Source organism: Dromaius novaehollandiae, chromosome 3, assembly GCF_036370855.1.
Source record: "Dromaius novaehollandiae isolate bDroNov1 chromosome 3, bDroNov1.hap1, whole genome shotgun sequence".
Lineage (NCBI taxonomy): Eukaryota > Metazoa > Chordata > Aves > Casuariiformes > Dromaiidae > Dromaius > Dromaius novaehollandiae.
The window spans coordinates 43,113,272-43,130,116 of NC_088100.1; the positions used below are offsets into that span (position 1 = coordinate 43,113,272).

Consider the following 16,845-nt stretch of genomic DNA (forward strand, 5'->3'; position numbering starts at 1 on the left):
GGGGGAGACCCCGCGGGCGCCGTCCCTCCGCGGGGGGCGCAGCCGGCCGCGCCGCTCGCGGAGGGGAGACGCCGCTCGCCCCCCTCCCCCCCCGCCCCCCGCGGAGCGGCGCGGCGGGACCGCGAGCGCAGAAAGGACGCGTGAAAACGGCGGCCGAAACGCGGCCGCGGCTCCGCGGGGCCCCGCGCAGGCGGAGGGCGGCGGCCTCTGGCCTCCGCGCAGCGCTGCCCTGCCCTGGTGCCGGGCCGACCCAGCCCGCCGCGGGGCTCGGCTTTGGGGAGGCGAAGCAGCGGCGGCTGCCCCGTCCCGTCCCGTCCCGTCCCGTCCCGTCCCGGCGGCTCGTGACCAGGTCCCGGGGCGAGAAGCTCCCTCCGCAGGTGCGAGGCGGCCCGCGGGCCCCGCTTCTGCCCCCGCCCCAAAAGCCGCGGCCGGGAGAGGGGCAGCGCCCGAGGAGAGCCCCGCAGGGCGCTGGCGAGGGCGAGCTAACCTGCCCCTCTGCTCCTCAGCATCCCCTCCCGGGCCTTTTGTGCAGCCACGGAGAGCAACGCGGGAAACTTTTCCGCCCTCTCCCCCCTCCATCTCTCTTCCGCACCCCGCGGGGAGCTGCGCGGGGCCGCCTGCCGCGACCGCCACCTCGGCGGGCCGGAGGCTGGGGCGAAGCAGTCCGAGCTGCTTCCTCCCTCCCCCACCGCACGCACTTCTTCACCGGGAGTTTTCCGGGCTTGCAGCAGGTAGTCGCTATCAATCACTGCCTGCCGCTCGGCCGCTCCTGACCCTCCTTTTGCTGGGCTGGTTTCCCGGACGATACGTACGCACACACACTGTTTATACATATTTTATAAATAGCTATATATACTACATATACATATTTATATATGTGTGTATGTATACACACATACACACTCTATACATACACACATATGCAGGGCAAGCTACCGCCCCCGAGCGCAGCCCCCCGTCCCGGGGCTCTGTGCGGGGCAGGCAGCCTGCACCCTTCCCTGCCTCCCTCCCTCCTTCCTCCCCGGCGGTACCCGCTGCCCATCACCGCCCGCCCGCCCGGCCCCACTCACGCTTTCACGCGTTAGTACTCCCCGTGTGTGTGTGTCTGCGTGTCTTCCAGTCCCTTTAAATAAACTTTCGAAATGGTACTGAGGAAAGGCTCTCTCCTCTTTCCCTGTACCCGCACCATCGCTGTCTTCTGTTAAGAGCAGAGGACATTTTAATTGAGGGATTTTTTTTAAGCTCCAGCTACAGGCTCGAAGTGGTATTTTACTGTATGGCAATGGTTTGATGAAAAATATTGACGTATCTGGCTGAGGGGGGGAAAAGCCCCCAGACGCATACATATGCGGAGGCTCCGAAAATGCCCCTTTTCTCCCCCTTCCCGCCCCCGCCACAAAAGATGGAGACGGACCTTAGCCTTTGGCTGTCATACGCGAGCAGGGCGCTCCTTTAAATCATTTCGGGTTTTCTCAGAGTGAGAAAAGAGACTCCCGAATGGACTTTGCGAATGGATTTTTTTTTTTTTTAACAGCCACATCAGTCTCTGATAGAAAACTGCCCGCTCCCTCTCTGTCCGCTGGGGAAACTAATGCTCCGCGCCCGCCTTTCGGGGACGCCAGTGTAGGGTTGCTGGGGTTTGGGCGGCCCCGTCGCGGTGCGAGACCTCGGTCCCTCGGGGAGGCCGAGGGATGGGCAGCGCACACGGCGCGGCCCCGTAACAGCATGCGTCGCTGATGCCCGCGCAGCCTGCACGCCCCGCAGGTCCGCGGCTGCTCCCCGGCCCCCCCGGCCCACAGCTGGGGCAGCAGCGGCCCGGCCGGAGCGCTGCAGGCCTGCGGAGCCTTGCGCGGCCGCCGCCGCCCCAGCGGCGCCGGCCCCGAGCCCCCAAACTCCGCGGCGGCCCGGAGCGCGGCCCCGGCCCCCGGCGGGGAAGGACACCCGCCTCTCCCTCACCCCATCGCGGGGGCTGGCGCTGCCCGGGGGCGGCGAGGGGCAGCTGCAGCCACCGCCGACCTGGGGGCTCCCCCCCACCAGCCTATGCCTTCCCATCACGTGCAAACGCCTCGCAAACCTCCTTCCTCAGAGGAAAGGCAGTTGTCCCGGTCCCTCACGCACCCGCACGCACACCCCCACTGAATGCCTTGCTTTCCTCCCTCCTCAGCTTAAAAAATAAATATATACATATATTTTTTTGGGGGGGTGGGGGTGACAAGCAACTTGCAACCGTACGCAGGCTCTCCGCTAAGCCGCCGCACAGCCTGTGTGTGTACAAAAAGCAGTAAATAAGCCCAAACTTTTGTTTTCCGCATCACCTTACCTTCTTTCGCAGCCTGTGCCTCCCCCGTGTGTGCAAAGCGGAACAGCCAGACGGAGCACAAAATAATCCAAGAAGGGAGCCTACTTTGAAAAACCATGGTGCAGGAGCGGGGCTGTTTTATATTTCTAGCTATGTATTTCTAGACACTGCCGCTGCCGCCGCTTGGTGGGTGCTAGAGGACGGTGGAGAATTTGCGCTGCTAGGCTCTGGCTCGGCACTCCCTCCCTCTCGGCTGCCTTTCTCCTCCTCCCCCTTCCCCTTCTCCTCCTCCTCCGTCTCCTCCTCCTCCTCCTCCTCCTCCTCCTCCTCCTCCTCGCCGCCGCCGCTGCCCGACTCTCGCACCCAGCCGACCGCCTGCGAGCCCCGACTGCAGCCCGGCCGCCCGCGCCGCGCTCCGATAATATCAATCAGGGGAGGGGGCGGGACCCCAGCCGGTAGGGCGGCCCGTCCCTCAAGATGATCGACAGCAGCCTCCAGCCAAACAGCAGCGGCTCTCCGAGCCCGGCAGGCCGAGCCGACGCCCGAGTGGCCGCGGCCGGGGGGGGCGGGGCTGGCAGCGCCTGCCAATGAGCGGGCAGCGGTGTCGAGTTGCCGCCGGTGCCGGGGAGCTCGCGGGCTGCGCGCTGCGCGGCGGCGGCGGCTGAGCTGAGCTGAGCCGGGCCGGGCCGGGCCGGGCCGGGCCGGGCCGGGCCGGGCCGGTAGCGGGGCTTCGGGACCGGGCCGGGCGGGACCGCGCGGCTCCGCGCCTCCTCCCGGGCCAGTCTGCGGCCCCCTGGGGGCCACGCTGCCGCCCCCCACGCCCGGGAGGCGGCGGCGGGTCCGCCGGGCTGGCTGGCCCCGGGCTCCGTGCGCTCGCCCGCGGGCGGCTGGGAGCGGCGGGAGCGCCCGGCGGCGCGGGGGGCCCGGCCGCAGCGAGCCTGGCGGCCGGCGCGGTGCCGGCGCGCTGCCCCGGGCCGGTGCCCGCGGGCCGTGCCGAGACGGGGAGCTGGGTGCGAGCGGCGGGCTGGGCTCCTGGGACAGCGCTCCGCCAGGGAGTCACGTTATTTAAGACTGACATCACTGGGGTTTCCTTCCTTCTTTATTTATTTTCTTATATATATCCCAAAATGCTAACTAGTAAATGACAGTAAAAATCTTGTTACCGGGAGCTTTTTTGGGGGGGAGGGGGGGAATTTCTTTTTACCCCGCCGGGTATAACCTGAAGCGAGGGTAATCCGCCAACAATGAGACAATTAAGAGGAGAAGGAAGAGGAAAAAAGGGGAGGGGGGGGGAAAGCGAGGGAGAGAGAAACTTGCCAGATGTCTTTGTCAGCGCTCACCCCTGCGGGCCGGCAGAGCGCTTTATCCCGGGGACCCCTTGTGCCCACGGCCTCGCCCCCACCCCACCAGTTTCCTTAAAAATAATGGTGACTTGCTCCTTTACAGAGTGAAACAACAAAGCGGCACAAAAACTTAGTGCTCCCTGAACGAAGCCGGGGAAGCGAGGAGCGCGGTGCGGCGCGGCCGCGGGCGCTGCCGGCGGGGAGAGCAGTGTCCTCGGCGAGCGCGGAGCCGCCGCGCCCCTCCGCGCCGCGGGCCCCCGAGGGAGGCGGGCGAGCCTCCCCCCCTCCCTCCTCTCTCCGCAGAAACTCGTGCCTTGCCGTTTTTGTTAACTCACAGATCGTGCGTGTTGCCCCAGTTTGATGCCGGGCTGCCCGAAATGTGTTTTGGGTGGCTCCGCTAAAAGTGCATCGCCGGTGTCTGCGCAGGGCGCGGTGTGAACTGCCCGCGTCTGGGGAGCAGACAGCGGCGGAGAAACGCATGGGATGTCACTGCGATCCAGGGGCAAGACTGTGTGGGAATCTGAAACGATCCGTATATAGATGGAGACACAGATACGGAAAATTACACGTCATAAATGGAAATTTAAATGGGGGGTTGTATGCGATCTTTAGGTAGATACAACAAAATTTGAATTTTTAAAAATAATATACTCAGCATTGGTAAGCAACCACTTTATTCCGGGCTTCCAACACTTCCCTGCGGTCTCATCATTACTTCTGAGAATGGCGTGGAGGTAGTATTAAAAAGTGTGCTGTGTTTGCCTCACTTGCTGACTAACCAATACGCACCGGTTAGAATATGACAGGTTTTTTCCATTAATTTCAGAATATTCTTTAGACACTCTGGATATCATGATGACAGTAGGCACAGTATGCTCTCTTGATTCTCTCGTCCTCTCTCATCTCTCATTCTCGCTCTAACACACATATACCCAGAAAGGGGAACTGTATAGAGCAGTGAGTTTACTTGTTTTTAAAAGACTATTTTGTTTAAAATATTTACATACAGGTATTGTGTAACTTCTTTGCAAATTTTCTTGGGTAAAGCTAGTTTCCCTGTGGCAGAAGTTATGACAGTGACTTAGGCAGATGTAGGAAGACCTTAACCTAGTCAGTCCTCTACAGTTTCTTAGCATAAAGTGGTAACATTTCAATACAAGACTGCTAAGCCAAAAAGACAATTGTCAATGAGCAGGATTTTTTTTTTTTTTTTTAAGGATTCAAAGTAATTGAGATTTGGAATGACTATGTCTATAAAAACACAAAAACTTACTAAATGAACAAAATGATAGGAAAAAGGGCATAAATGGTAGTTAGATGTATCCGTGTCCTGCATATAGTGTTCAACAAGCCACTTATTTTCATTGTCACCTGCATTTACACAAAAATGCTACCCTATTGTACAACCTCATATGTGTATGTGTATTTTTATAAGGATATTTACATAAGGATATTAAAATTACATTAATAAGTTAACCATAAAAAGAATATATATATATGTGGCCGTGTGACTGTGGAAATTAAATAACAGATTTCTGAAAAAATGCATTTTTCTTTTCCCGATCAATTCATTTTAAATGCTCTGTCTTCCTGACAATTGTAAATTGAGCTAAAGATGACAGGTTTGCAATATCACAGTTACAACAAAACATTGTAGATAGATTATGAGGACATATAGCTTTTCTTTTTCTTTTTTCTTTTGCTTCCTACACATGAAATCTTTATTAAATAGACTCAGAAGTCGAAATCCTTTATAGAGAATTTGATTTTTCCTCTTCTTACTCTTCTTTGTAATGTTTTCTAATACTTTATTGTATTTTGTAGGATGATGTAGCCTGTATTGCATCTCATCCTGCTGAATGTTGCTATTTATCTTCTGTGGAAAAAAAAAACAGAAAAGAGAGACTATTATAACTAAACCAAAATACTCAAGGTAAATGGACTATAACCATGCATTTTGGCATCAAAATCTCTGAGGGAAAAAAAGAAAAAAAGCAACTGGGAACTTCATTCAACTCAATGTGTTACAACTCATGTTTTACCATAAATTAAACAGTTAACTGGAACAATGCAATCAAAGATACTGATGTTTTTTGATTTGTTCTGTTTTGTTTTATTTTTGAAAATAATTGATTTTGCTTGCTGCAAATCCGTAGGCCAGATTCAGTCTGTATTTAAATTAGTGTGTATTTAGAAGGACTTTCTTGATACTAGCTTCTCTCTCTAGCTTCACTACCTAATTGAATCTGAATTTTCCAGAAGTATGTGGCAAATTCTAAGGTAGTACTACCATACGTAAGGAACTGGATGCGGTTTAAAAGTAGCTTAAAATTCCTTTTTCCTCCCTTTCTGCAGGATTCAAACATGCTTTATTAACTATTGTGTACAGGGCTAAAGCGAATATAGAATAGTTTCACATAGGTGTTGAAGGTTAGCCTCAGACATAGTTTGTGAAAATGATATTGAATCTTGTACCTGTCCACACAGGAATGACCTTTAAACCCAGTTTTGAATGAAAACTTATTTGAACTGTGTTTCACAATGATGGAAGTAGAAATTACACTCAAGTAATAGAAAAAGATTTTTAAAACCCTGATTTTGGTTAATTGCAGTCTTAATCCAAGTGTTCATGAGACTCTACTTTTAAGTAACGTGTATAATACAACCCTTATATGAATTTTTAAATTTAATGTTCCAGATGTAATGGCGTTTACATACCAGATCTAGTCCAGATGTAAATTTTCCTTACTGTGTCAATTTGAGATCTTTTCTCAGATTTGCAAGTCAAAATAGCTTTAATATAATAAAGAAGAAAATACAGTCAGTAAATATTACTAGTTCACAAAGAGAATTGGGAATAGGTGGCTTGAAAAGCATGCTCGCATAAAAATTAATCCTTTCTTTAGTTGAAATTTGTGTAAATTATTTTTAACTATTTTAGCACAAATCAAAAATTGTGCTATAAAGCTTCACACTTTAAAGTCTTCACATACATCAGAATTGTAGTAACAGTCAAATCTTTCTCACTGACAAATTTTGCCTTGGCGAGTTTAAAGTTAATAGATATCTAGATTCTTTCTTTTTTAAAAAAGAAATTTATAATTTTTCAATACACTGTCTAGAACTGTCCAGAAATAGGAGTAAGAAATTGTGTCATCTTGACATGTCATGAAAATGAAATGCATTCTACAGTACAATACAAATTATATTCAAGTTAAATACATGTGTGAACATGACATGCATTACGCTTTTCCTGAGGAACAGTAGCAAAGAGTTGTACAGGGTCCAAAAAATATCCTACATCTGGGTCCTGCAAGACTGTTTCCCATGACAAATCTGAATTTGAAAACCATTTTACTGAGGAACAAGAGTTTTTAGAGCATATACTGTCTCTGTGTTGGCCAGTCTTCAGTGTCTGTTAGTATACCTCAGCATGCTAGGAAGCCCTAGCAGGAGTGCCAACATCCCAGGACAGCACCTGAAGATATTCTGAAAGCAGACAATTTCTATTGCTCATCCATGAATTAATTTGTGCCTAGATGCTCCAAGAACTACCTATACACATAAGCCTATTATTGACTTCAATACTTTGTAAGATTTGAAGTTTCAAGATTCTAGGATGTTTGTCAAATTAAAAATTGCATGCAGAAGAGTCTCACCAGAAGAGTAGCTAATTCTTGTTTTAGTTAATTAATAGTAAGTAGTAGATAAAATCTGGCAGTGTGCTCCAGCGAGGCCAGCATCTTCCTGTTCTTCATCACAAGTGACATCTGATCACTTCCATCTCTGATGCCCCTAGATTCTTACTTCTTTCAGCCAAGCTGAGGTGAAAAATCGGACCCAGTAGTTTTCCTGTTTCCAGATACTGCCTCCTCTTACAGTCAGTCTGAGTCTCCTCATGGGTCTGTGAAAGAACGTGAATGGAAGGAAAAACTCCTTTCAACTCCTCAACTCTCAACTCCTTTCCATGTTGGGAGGTAGAGAGATAGGAGGGGGAGGGTAAAAGAACAAATGTAATAACCGTTATTTAGTTCTGAAAGATAAACTAGAGGTTTCAGTGGCAGAAGTTCCAGTGCTTTCATCTCCAGATCTGGGAAGTGTACTGATGTGGAGGAAACCACTGCCAGGAAAACTGCTAATGCATATGGGAGAAGTTGTTCCTTTCAGCAGAATAATATAAGAATTTAAGAATTGCATCCCTCAGGAATACAGTCCCCATCTACATCTCCCTCTTTGCCGCCTTTTACACATTCTCATACTCTGTCGAATTTTCATTCACATATACTGCCAGTTCTATCCTCACCTGTAAATTTTTACCTCCCCCAAAAAACTTATTATCCACTGTGGATAAATCATATCGTTGACAATTAATACACATTCAGATTTGTAATAGTTTGTCTTACCTTAAGAGAGTTGAAGTTTAGCAGATATGTTTAATCACAAGACCTTTCTGTATACCTTATGTACATTACTTTATCTCCTGCAAATGTGGAAGCTCATATGACAGTGAGTTTCACTGGTAAGTAATGCTTTATTCAAAACACATTTACTTTTGGGTGAATTTGCCAACTGTAGTTTCCAGGTGTGATTTTTTTTTTAGTATTTACTGTAGTGGGATGAAGATTAATAGAAGTACCTAACGAACAGCCTTTATACATACAGTCAGCTCTGTTTTATCTAGAGTAATAATCTTATAACACAAATGCAGGGATGATGCAAACCCTCTGTAAAATTAAGCTGTGTGACTGTACAATAAAGAAAAAAGGTTTTGCTATATTTGACCCTAAAGGGCAAGCCAACACCTGCTTGAATCAGTAAATGAAGACTGAAAAATAAACCATAAATATTGCAACACTGCCTCTGGACCCTTCCTGTCCCTCAGACAACCAGACCAAATATCTCTGTCCCTATGAGAATGCATACCACCAAATATATAATTTCATCCCAAATAGTCACCACTGAATATTCTTTTTATTATTTTACATAAACTTCCCAAGTCATCTCTAACCTGTCTCCCATCTGAAGCCCCCATTCAGGTCATATTTTCCTCTTGTAAGTGGTTCCATTGATCTAGGCAAGAGGTAGATACTACCCAACCTGAGTAAGAGTGACACTCTTAGGTAAATATCCTTAAACCCCCTTCAGATGGAAATCATTTCATTAAATCTAAATCTAAATCACTAAATTTGTCCTTTTATACATCTTTTTTCTGAGGAGGTGATTTCAACTGTAAGCAATAAGCAGTGTTAAATGATAGGATGTGGGGGAGGTTGTACACGAGATTTTTTTCAAGCTAATAACTTTGTATTTTTTCATGGTTTTTGTTGTTGTTGTTTTTTTTTTTCCCCATGATGGCACAATAAGCAGCTGTCACTGAGCCGTAGTGTTTCTAGCAGTGTCTAGATCTTTCTCTTGAGTGGTTGCAATAAATTTAAAGCCCATCAATCTAACTGAATAGTTCTTTTTCTTCTTCTTTTTCCTTCTAGTGAATAACATGGCAGCTGTCTACAGTAATTCATCTGTCTGTGTTGCCCAGTTGCTTAGAGGTAGGCCTTCTGATCTATTGCATAATCTTTCCTAATCCTGACGAACATGAATAATCTTTTGCTACATCACTGTCCACCACTTCTACAATAGGTAATAAATATATTAAACCATGTTACTCTCAATATATGTCTTGGAGCATCCTATAATTTGCTTGCTTTTATGATGAAATCAACCATTTATCAACAAATGTTAATGCACTGTGTTTTCCATCTCATAGTCACACGATAATTCTTGACATTTGTCTACTTCATACCCTGTAATTAGGTTTTAATAGTCATCTTTGGAAAGGCTCAACAGATTTTTCCGTATCATTTTATTTTTGCCCTTTTTAAATAATATGACCCAAAACATTAAAATAAAAAGAAACTGTAATAAAGGAATTAACAGCATTTCTTATTTCCCTTTCTTTTTAATTTTGTTCTTTATCCCATTTTAAAATGTAATAAAATATTCAAATAACATTAAATGACAGTAAATGTATTAATTTATTCTGTCCATGAGATATTCTGGCTTTGTCATTTCTTAATATATTTTATTAGCAGACACACTACCAGGCATATTTCTAAAATGAGTATGTTACAATAATAAGTCCTACAATAAGACATTAACTTGCCTAATTGAACTTCCAATAAGAAAGAAGGAAAGAAGAAAGGAAAGGAAAGGAAAGGAAAGGAAAGGAAAGGAAAGGAAAGGAAAGGAAAGGAAAGGAAAGGAAAGGAAAGGAAAGGGAAAAGGAAGAGAGAAGAGAAGAGAACAAAGTAGTTCCATGGATCAGCACATCTGCCAAGTATGCTTCAGCAGAAACTGGCTTCCTGAATTCCAGGAGAAAAACTCTTACATTACATCTTCCCTTCTTCAGTGTTAACATATATCTTCCTGATCATCTCATATGGGTAGTGGGAGTTTGTTTTTCCCCAAATGGGCACAGAGTTCTCAATGAATGTTGCTACACAAAAAAGCAGTAGTGAGCTTATAATTTACGGTCAAGGGGCATGGGAGGCTAAGATAGCATTGTCACCTTTGTATCCTTCCGAGTCTGAGAGCTGAAAATGTCCTTCGTGTATTTGAAAGTGCTCTGGGGGCCTGGATAAATTATGGCATGCTCCTAGGGCTGCCCAGTGGGCTGCGGCACCAGTTTCAATCTCTGCCTTCTGTAGCCTGGTCCCAATGCACTCTTCCTTCCCTCAGCCTTGCCCCTAGCTTTGCCCCTTGCTCAGATTTACAGAAGTGTGCTTCGAAGGCTGTTTTGTAGCACGCCTATGCAAAGGATTTCCTCTCTCAGACAGAAACAGGGATTTTAGGGCTTTCAGGCCATTTCAGTGCCTTTGTCCTGCCATGTGTCTTGCATATAACCAGCTATAGTATAATTAAGCTAGATTTTAGGTGCTTAATCAGGCTCAGCAAAATAAGTTTGTCACATTCCTTCCAGCTGAAATCAGTACATAGCTTTAAGTCTGCACTGCCTCTACTGTACCTGTGAGTAACTGCTGTCAGCTGGCAAGAGCTACATCTGAATTCAGATTCACAAGTAGATTAATTTAAGATCCTTTTCTTTCAACACAAGCACTGCACTGTATGTGTTCAGACTGAGATTTTTCAATACATTTATGTGTAAAATATGCATATGTATATGTCTACATAAATAATTTCCTCAGAAATTCAATAGTCTTAGAAAAATGGAATGTAGAGATAATATAATTTCATGCACGCAATACTGTGTACAGAGGGCCAGTTCCTTACCTCCTGTGAATTGACATAATTGCAACAACATTATGCTAGTTGGGGCTTTTTGGCAAGAACTTATGGCAGTTACATAATTAATTTCAGTGTATTCTAACCTACCGAAATCTATGCATATTTTTAGGCATAGCTTGTGCCGTCCCAGTGATTTTTGCTTGCAAATTCCCTTTAGATATGCCCTCAGATTCCCCCTGGATATGCTTCAGTCACTGTGTCACTTTGAGAGCCACTCTTGCAATTCTTCTATGTATGTAACTCTCATAGAAGTCAGTGGGAGATTTAGATGCATATATGCAATAGGTCTGGATGTTGGTCAAAGCGCTGTAGATTTTGAGCTGTGCAAATATTCCTCCACAGATGCTGCCGATGACTGAGCACTGTGGGCCAGAGCCTTACCAGATGTGGACCTCTGGAGTTAGTATGTCTTTATGCAGCTGTTAAGATTTCTACCTAATGATGAGTTATGCTATTTAAATTTTTCAAATTAGCATTATAAGACACATTGCTATCACATCAAGTATCTAGATAATATTTATTTTTTCTGAACAAGAATTCAGCAGGATTTTGTGGCAACGGAGATCTTTCTCTCCCCCTCTTTTCTCATTATTTTCTCACTTTCCAGCCAATCTGAATTTACTAAGAGTCTGGGACTTGTTCCTGAGGGAATCTGCTCTGCAGTTGAGACAGTCACCTAGAGTGGGATTGGAGCTGTTAGAACTGCCTTCTTTTGCCCAGGCTCACTGAGATATGGCCTGTGCCCGTATAGTCCCCTTTCACCTTAAGGATGTGCAGATCTGCATGACTCCACATACTCACCCTCCTCGCTCTGTTGCAACACTGTGCTGGAGACATGAGAAAAGTGAGAGAAGAGGAAGAGCACAGCTTGCCTTCACGGCTGCCTCTCCTCCCCACTGAAGTAAGGAGCATATGCAAGGCAGGAAGCAGCCAGATCAAGGAAGGGGGTTGTTAGGAGTAAAGCCACAAAAGGGACAGGCTGCTATGCTGTGCTGTGCCAGAGTGGTCTGTGCAGAGAGGCATGCAAAGTTATCATTGTGGATGCTGTAATAGTCACCTAACAGTTTTGGAACTGTTTGTTATGATTTATACTGGTACTTTTGGTATTGTATAGTGTCCAGGCCTTACTGACCTTCTTTTCTCACCTTCAGTTTTGCTATTCATAGAGGATTATCCAGTGTTGTTGAAAATTCTCAGAAATGTGTTTTTTAACATTATTTTTCACACGTAACTTTGATTTCAGTAGGTGTCTGTCTGTATCCAAATGATGGAAAGCCAGAGGAGTTCATAAGGAGGCTAAAATAACAAGTATATTTAAAAATGACATTTGCTTATAGTTTTAACTGTTATGTCTCTCTAGCATGCAGATCCACTTGATAACCCCACTTAACTGACAGCTAGGTCCCATTAATCAGGCTATTACTATAACTGCTTCTTTCTACTGGCAACCACATTTTGCTTGCGAGCAGAATTCCACATGGTTATGGCCAGTTTAGAGTCGGAGCTAATTCAGCAGTGCTTTGCTCAGTTGCATTAAGATGTTTTGATACATGGAAAGAATTTAATTAGTCCTCATCAAAGTTACACCACCTTCACTGATAGGTAAAATTGGTGTGTAGTCGTATGAGATGAATCAATGTGTACCGACATAAACTCTGGAAACTCAGCTTTCAATGGACTGCTTAGTGCAGCTCAGAAAGGCAAATCCCAGCACAGTATAACACATGAAGTGAAATAAATGAAGGAAAACTGCATGATTAAATGCTTTCATCTGGAAATTTTGTTGCAATATTCAGAAACTCTAAAAATTCTTGTAATTCATCATACTCTTTGTTTATTGCTAATAAATTAATGTGCTAATGGAAGGAATTCATTACCCTTTCTACACACATGACTAGTTGCAGGTCATTTATTAATCTGTGTTATCTGGTAAGACTAAAACCAGCTGTAATTACATTGTTAAACATTGATTAATAAGCAGGCCACATCACTAATGTATGCAACAAGCAAGATACAAATTCTTTTTAAAGATTTAGTGTAAAATTTCAATGTTCCTTTGGGAATAAGGAAATCTGGATCTTCATCAATATTCATTTTCATAAGATCCCATTTGCTTGTACAGCTGTATCTCTAAACACCTTTTGAAAACAGATTAACAAGCAAATTCAATTACACTACAGTAAACTAACTGCACTCACAAAGTGGTATTAATGTACTAAGTGTAACATTTAGAATGAAACATCTTTTTTCGTCTATAGATAACCAATCTTTTCTGTTTTCTATTCCTGCTTTAGTCATGTAATTAGGCATGCATCTATTTTAAGTCCAGTTGTATTTTACAGATTTAAAAACAATATAGCAATTGGAAGCACATTATTAAAAACACTGTGGGTTTCTGTACCCTGCTTTTGTGGATTTTCAGTAAAATCAGTTTGATTGAAGTGAAACACAGAAAATTATTACTTGTCAGAAGCTTGGATTATCATTAAGGGCAAATAAGCAGAATGCCTCTGACACTTGACAAAATTAGGGAACTTATTTTTATGGTATAACACTACAAGAAATAAAGCAGATGGAAAGAAGATGCTTTTAGAAAAGATGTTTTAAGACTGTCCTCAATTAATCATAAATGACATATATCTTCTTATTATAGTAGCACTATTGCTAAGGGTATGTCAGTATCTGCATTACAAGCCTATATTCCAAAGATTTGTAAATGGGCTGTAAAAATTAAGTCTGGGCTGAAATTTTGCATTCACACTGTTCAGTCTGTGATTGTTTTTTTCTTCACAAAACTTTAAGAAAATCCATTTTGCCTTTTTGAGCTGGAAGGAAGACTGCAAAGGGACCAGAAATGAGAAGTTTAGGATGACTTTTTTGTTTGTATAACTTCAAGAAAGGACACAATTTAAGAGATTAGGAGAACTATGATTCAAGGACATGTGCAACTGGGAGTTAGACTTGAGCTGGTCAGAAGATAATGAGGGGTCTAACTCACACTCTCTCTTTTTTTTTGTCCCTGAAGGATCACACATTTTAGTGTAATTTCAGTTTGTGCAAGGGCTGCTGAAATTCTGTGCTCAGTCTTCCAGCCCCTATGGGCTATTTCTTCCAATTGCATTACTGATCGGTGATTTGACAGCTGTTTTCCAGCTCACCCAAACTTATGCTAGTTTAGAACATGTCGTGCAACGGGGACTGCGCACTTTGAAGTAGAGTCTCTATTATTTCTACAGAATTGATGGTCTGAACTGAAGTCAGCAGTTCTTGGTGGTTTGATTAAACTGACTTTCTCATCTGTGGTCACTGTCCCTTTTGAAAGTTGAAGCTATTATGTGTGGTGCAAAATAAGTATCACTAGAATGCCCAACAAGCATAAAGCTCAGAAGTGCTGTGATTCTTCAGTATTATAAGAAAGTAGATGTCCTGTTAGGTTTTTGAATTCTCTAACAGAGATGGTGAAAAGTTCTTAAATACATTTTAAGGCACGTCAGAACCATGTTTTGAGACTGACAACTAGATACTCATTACCCAAGGATGTTAGAGAGAGTCCAGTAGTTCTTTGCCACTGAGTCGAAACAGGAAGTTCACTAACTGTGAGACAGAAGGTATACCTATAACATATGGAGAACAAATTAAGGAGATTACAGCTCTGCCAGTTTTCTTACCCACTTTAGCCAAGTTTGTGTCAGTAAATTGTGTCTGTGACTGTCCTCTGGAACTGGTCATCTGGTACAGAAGACTCTATATCCCTCTACTCAGCTTGCTTAACCACCAAAACAGGCGGCCACATCCAGATTCCCTATGGGGAATTATACCTGCCCATGCGAACTCCACACCCAGGATTTGTTTGCAAAAGTTGGTTCTGGCCAGATTCTGTTTTAATGATTTAACAGTACAAAAAATCAATGTTTCAGAACATTCCTCAACAGTGTTTTATTTACTAGTATACACATACACTTTGAGGCCATACAAACTAACAAGATGACTACAGGTTTGCTTGGATGTGCAATCAGGGTGAAGTGTGCCAGTACTGAATGGGGGAATACAGTACTAGCGAGTTAGACCTTCAAGCTGATAAAGATCACGTTACCTGTGGAGCTGATAGCCTTGAACTAACACTGCATAGACGTATGCTGATATCTGCACATCATATTTCTGCTATAACAAATTCTTGGTTATTTCAGCAAGCAAAGACAGTTTTAGAAGAGCTACAATATTCCCCTGGCTCTCCTGGGTATGCTATCACAGAAGAAAGATCGTAGAAGATGCCCTTTCAGTCACTACTGCTAAAATGTGTTCTTTTCATAGTACACTTACAATAGACACATGCTAAAGACCACTGCCTACCACCTAGTAAACCGAATGAACCTGCAAATTAGCCAACCAAATATTTCAAGTGAACCAGACAGTCCTTTCAGTGACTGAATGAGAGACTGACTTTTTTATCTTCTCAGACTGATTTATGTGTGCAACAATATGGCACGTGAGTCCACTAAATATACCCATTACTTCCTGTTCTTTGTCAAGCTCAACTGTCTGCTGCTAAATATGATCCCCAAACTCAACCAAGAAAGTAGATTTAAACAGTCAGAAAAAAGAAAAGACTGGTTGTAGAAAGAAGATATTTTGTATTTTAAAAACTTAAGATGAGATGCTTTCACTGACATTATTATTGATGGCATTATTATTATTGTGCAGAAAGTTATAAACTTTCTGTTGTTTTTGTAGAAGATAGAAGAAGTGAATGGCAAAACATATGATCTCAAGTTCTTACTCTCATTACTTCGGATTTGTGAGGTTACTTAGTATTTTTGAAACCTAGGCTAATGATAACAATAAAAAAAACTAGGCTAATAACTTGATTTATTTGAACAATGGATGTTTAAGGTATTGTGGAGAAAAAGAAATGAAAACTTTTTTTTTTGCTCAGGAATAAGTTATTTAATATTTCTTCCAGTTTATAGCTGAAGAGTAACTACGGTGTTTCTTTTTTTTTCTTATTTGCTATTTAATTATCTTTGTACAATATCAGCTATCATGAGGACAGTAGATATGATATCAGCAGAAAATATAAAAGCTAAAATAAAAAGAGGATGAAAGCAAATGTAAATAGAATGAGAGGAACTGTGTCCAGTGAACAAAGCAATGAGTATTTAGCATATTTTTATCTAGCAAATATCCTCTTCTCCACAAGACATTTCAACAGTGATATTTCAACAAGGAAATAAACTTACTGGAAAAACAGATCATCTGAAAAAGTTAAAGCTGGAATTCAGGCCTGACTGCAGTATCCAGTGGATTCATTCCATATTTTGGAGGGTAACCAGAAGCAGAGTGGTCAAACAGCAAATTTCCCTTGTATCAAAAATATTTGCTGGTAAATGTTTTCTAACTTATGAATGCTCGTGATTTATGAGATTAGAAGATATGTTATGTGAAAAACTTCACAAACTAAAGGCTATTTGTGGAAATCCTTACTGATTTCAAAAGTTCCATACATTTTAACACATATAAATATTCCTTAAAATAGGATTATTTCATCTTATTCTGCTGTTTCAGATGTTTCTGTCATGGAGTAGAATCAATACTGTGCGACTTCAGTGACCAGCCACATACCAACAATATTGGCTAACAGAAGTAACTTCATAAGTTGCATGGGGCTCACACATATAACTTCTGGCCTGAAAATTGTTGATCCATCCAAACTTTAACAAAAGTAGTCAGTGGTTCATTAATCAAAACATATCTGAATTACTGCAGAGCACTGTTAACCAATAGTTTAATCAGCGGAAATAAAGAGGAATTACTGAGTAATGTTCCAGCAAAGTATTATAGCGACTTAACGACTCACCTGCAAATGTTATCGGAAAGGTCATTTAGTTCATGTTTTCACTGCAT

General features: G+C 43.6%; 1 protein-coding gene across 4 annotated transcripts in view; it reads right to left on the reverse strand.

Moving 5' to 3' along the window:
- EPHA7 (EPH receptor A7) overlaps nucleotides 1–2,592 on the reverse strand; it is a 165,180-nt gene extending 162,588 nt beyond the window's left edge. For 3 of the 4 annotated variants that reach the window (XM_026122110.2, XM_026122113.2, XM_026122112.2), the window contains exon 1: nucleotides 2,321–2,591. In XM_026122110.2, the coding sequence (XP_025977895.1) occupies nucleotides 2,321–2,417 (97 nt within the window). In that variant the 5' untranslated portion in view covers nucleotides 2,418–2,591. Of the gene's footprint in view, nucleotides 1–2,320 lie in introns of all 4 variants that reach the window. The other variant, XM_026122111.2, reaches the window with a different exon arrangement.
- Nucleotides 2,593–16,845: the final 14,253 nt, after the last annotated feature.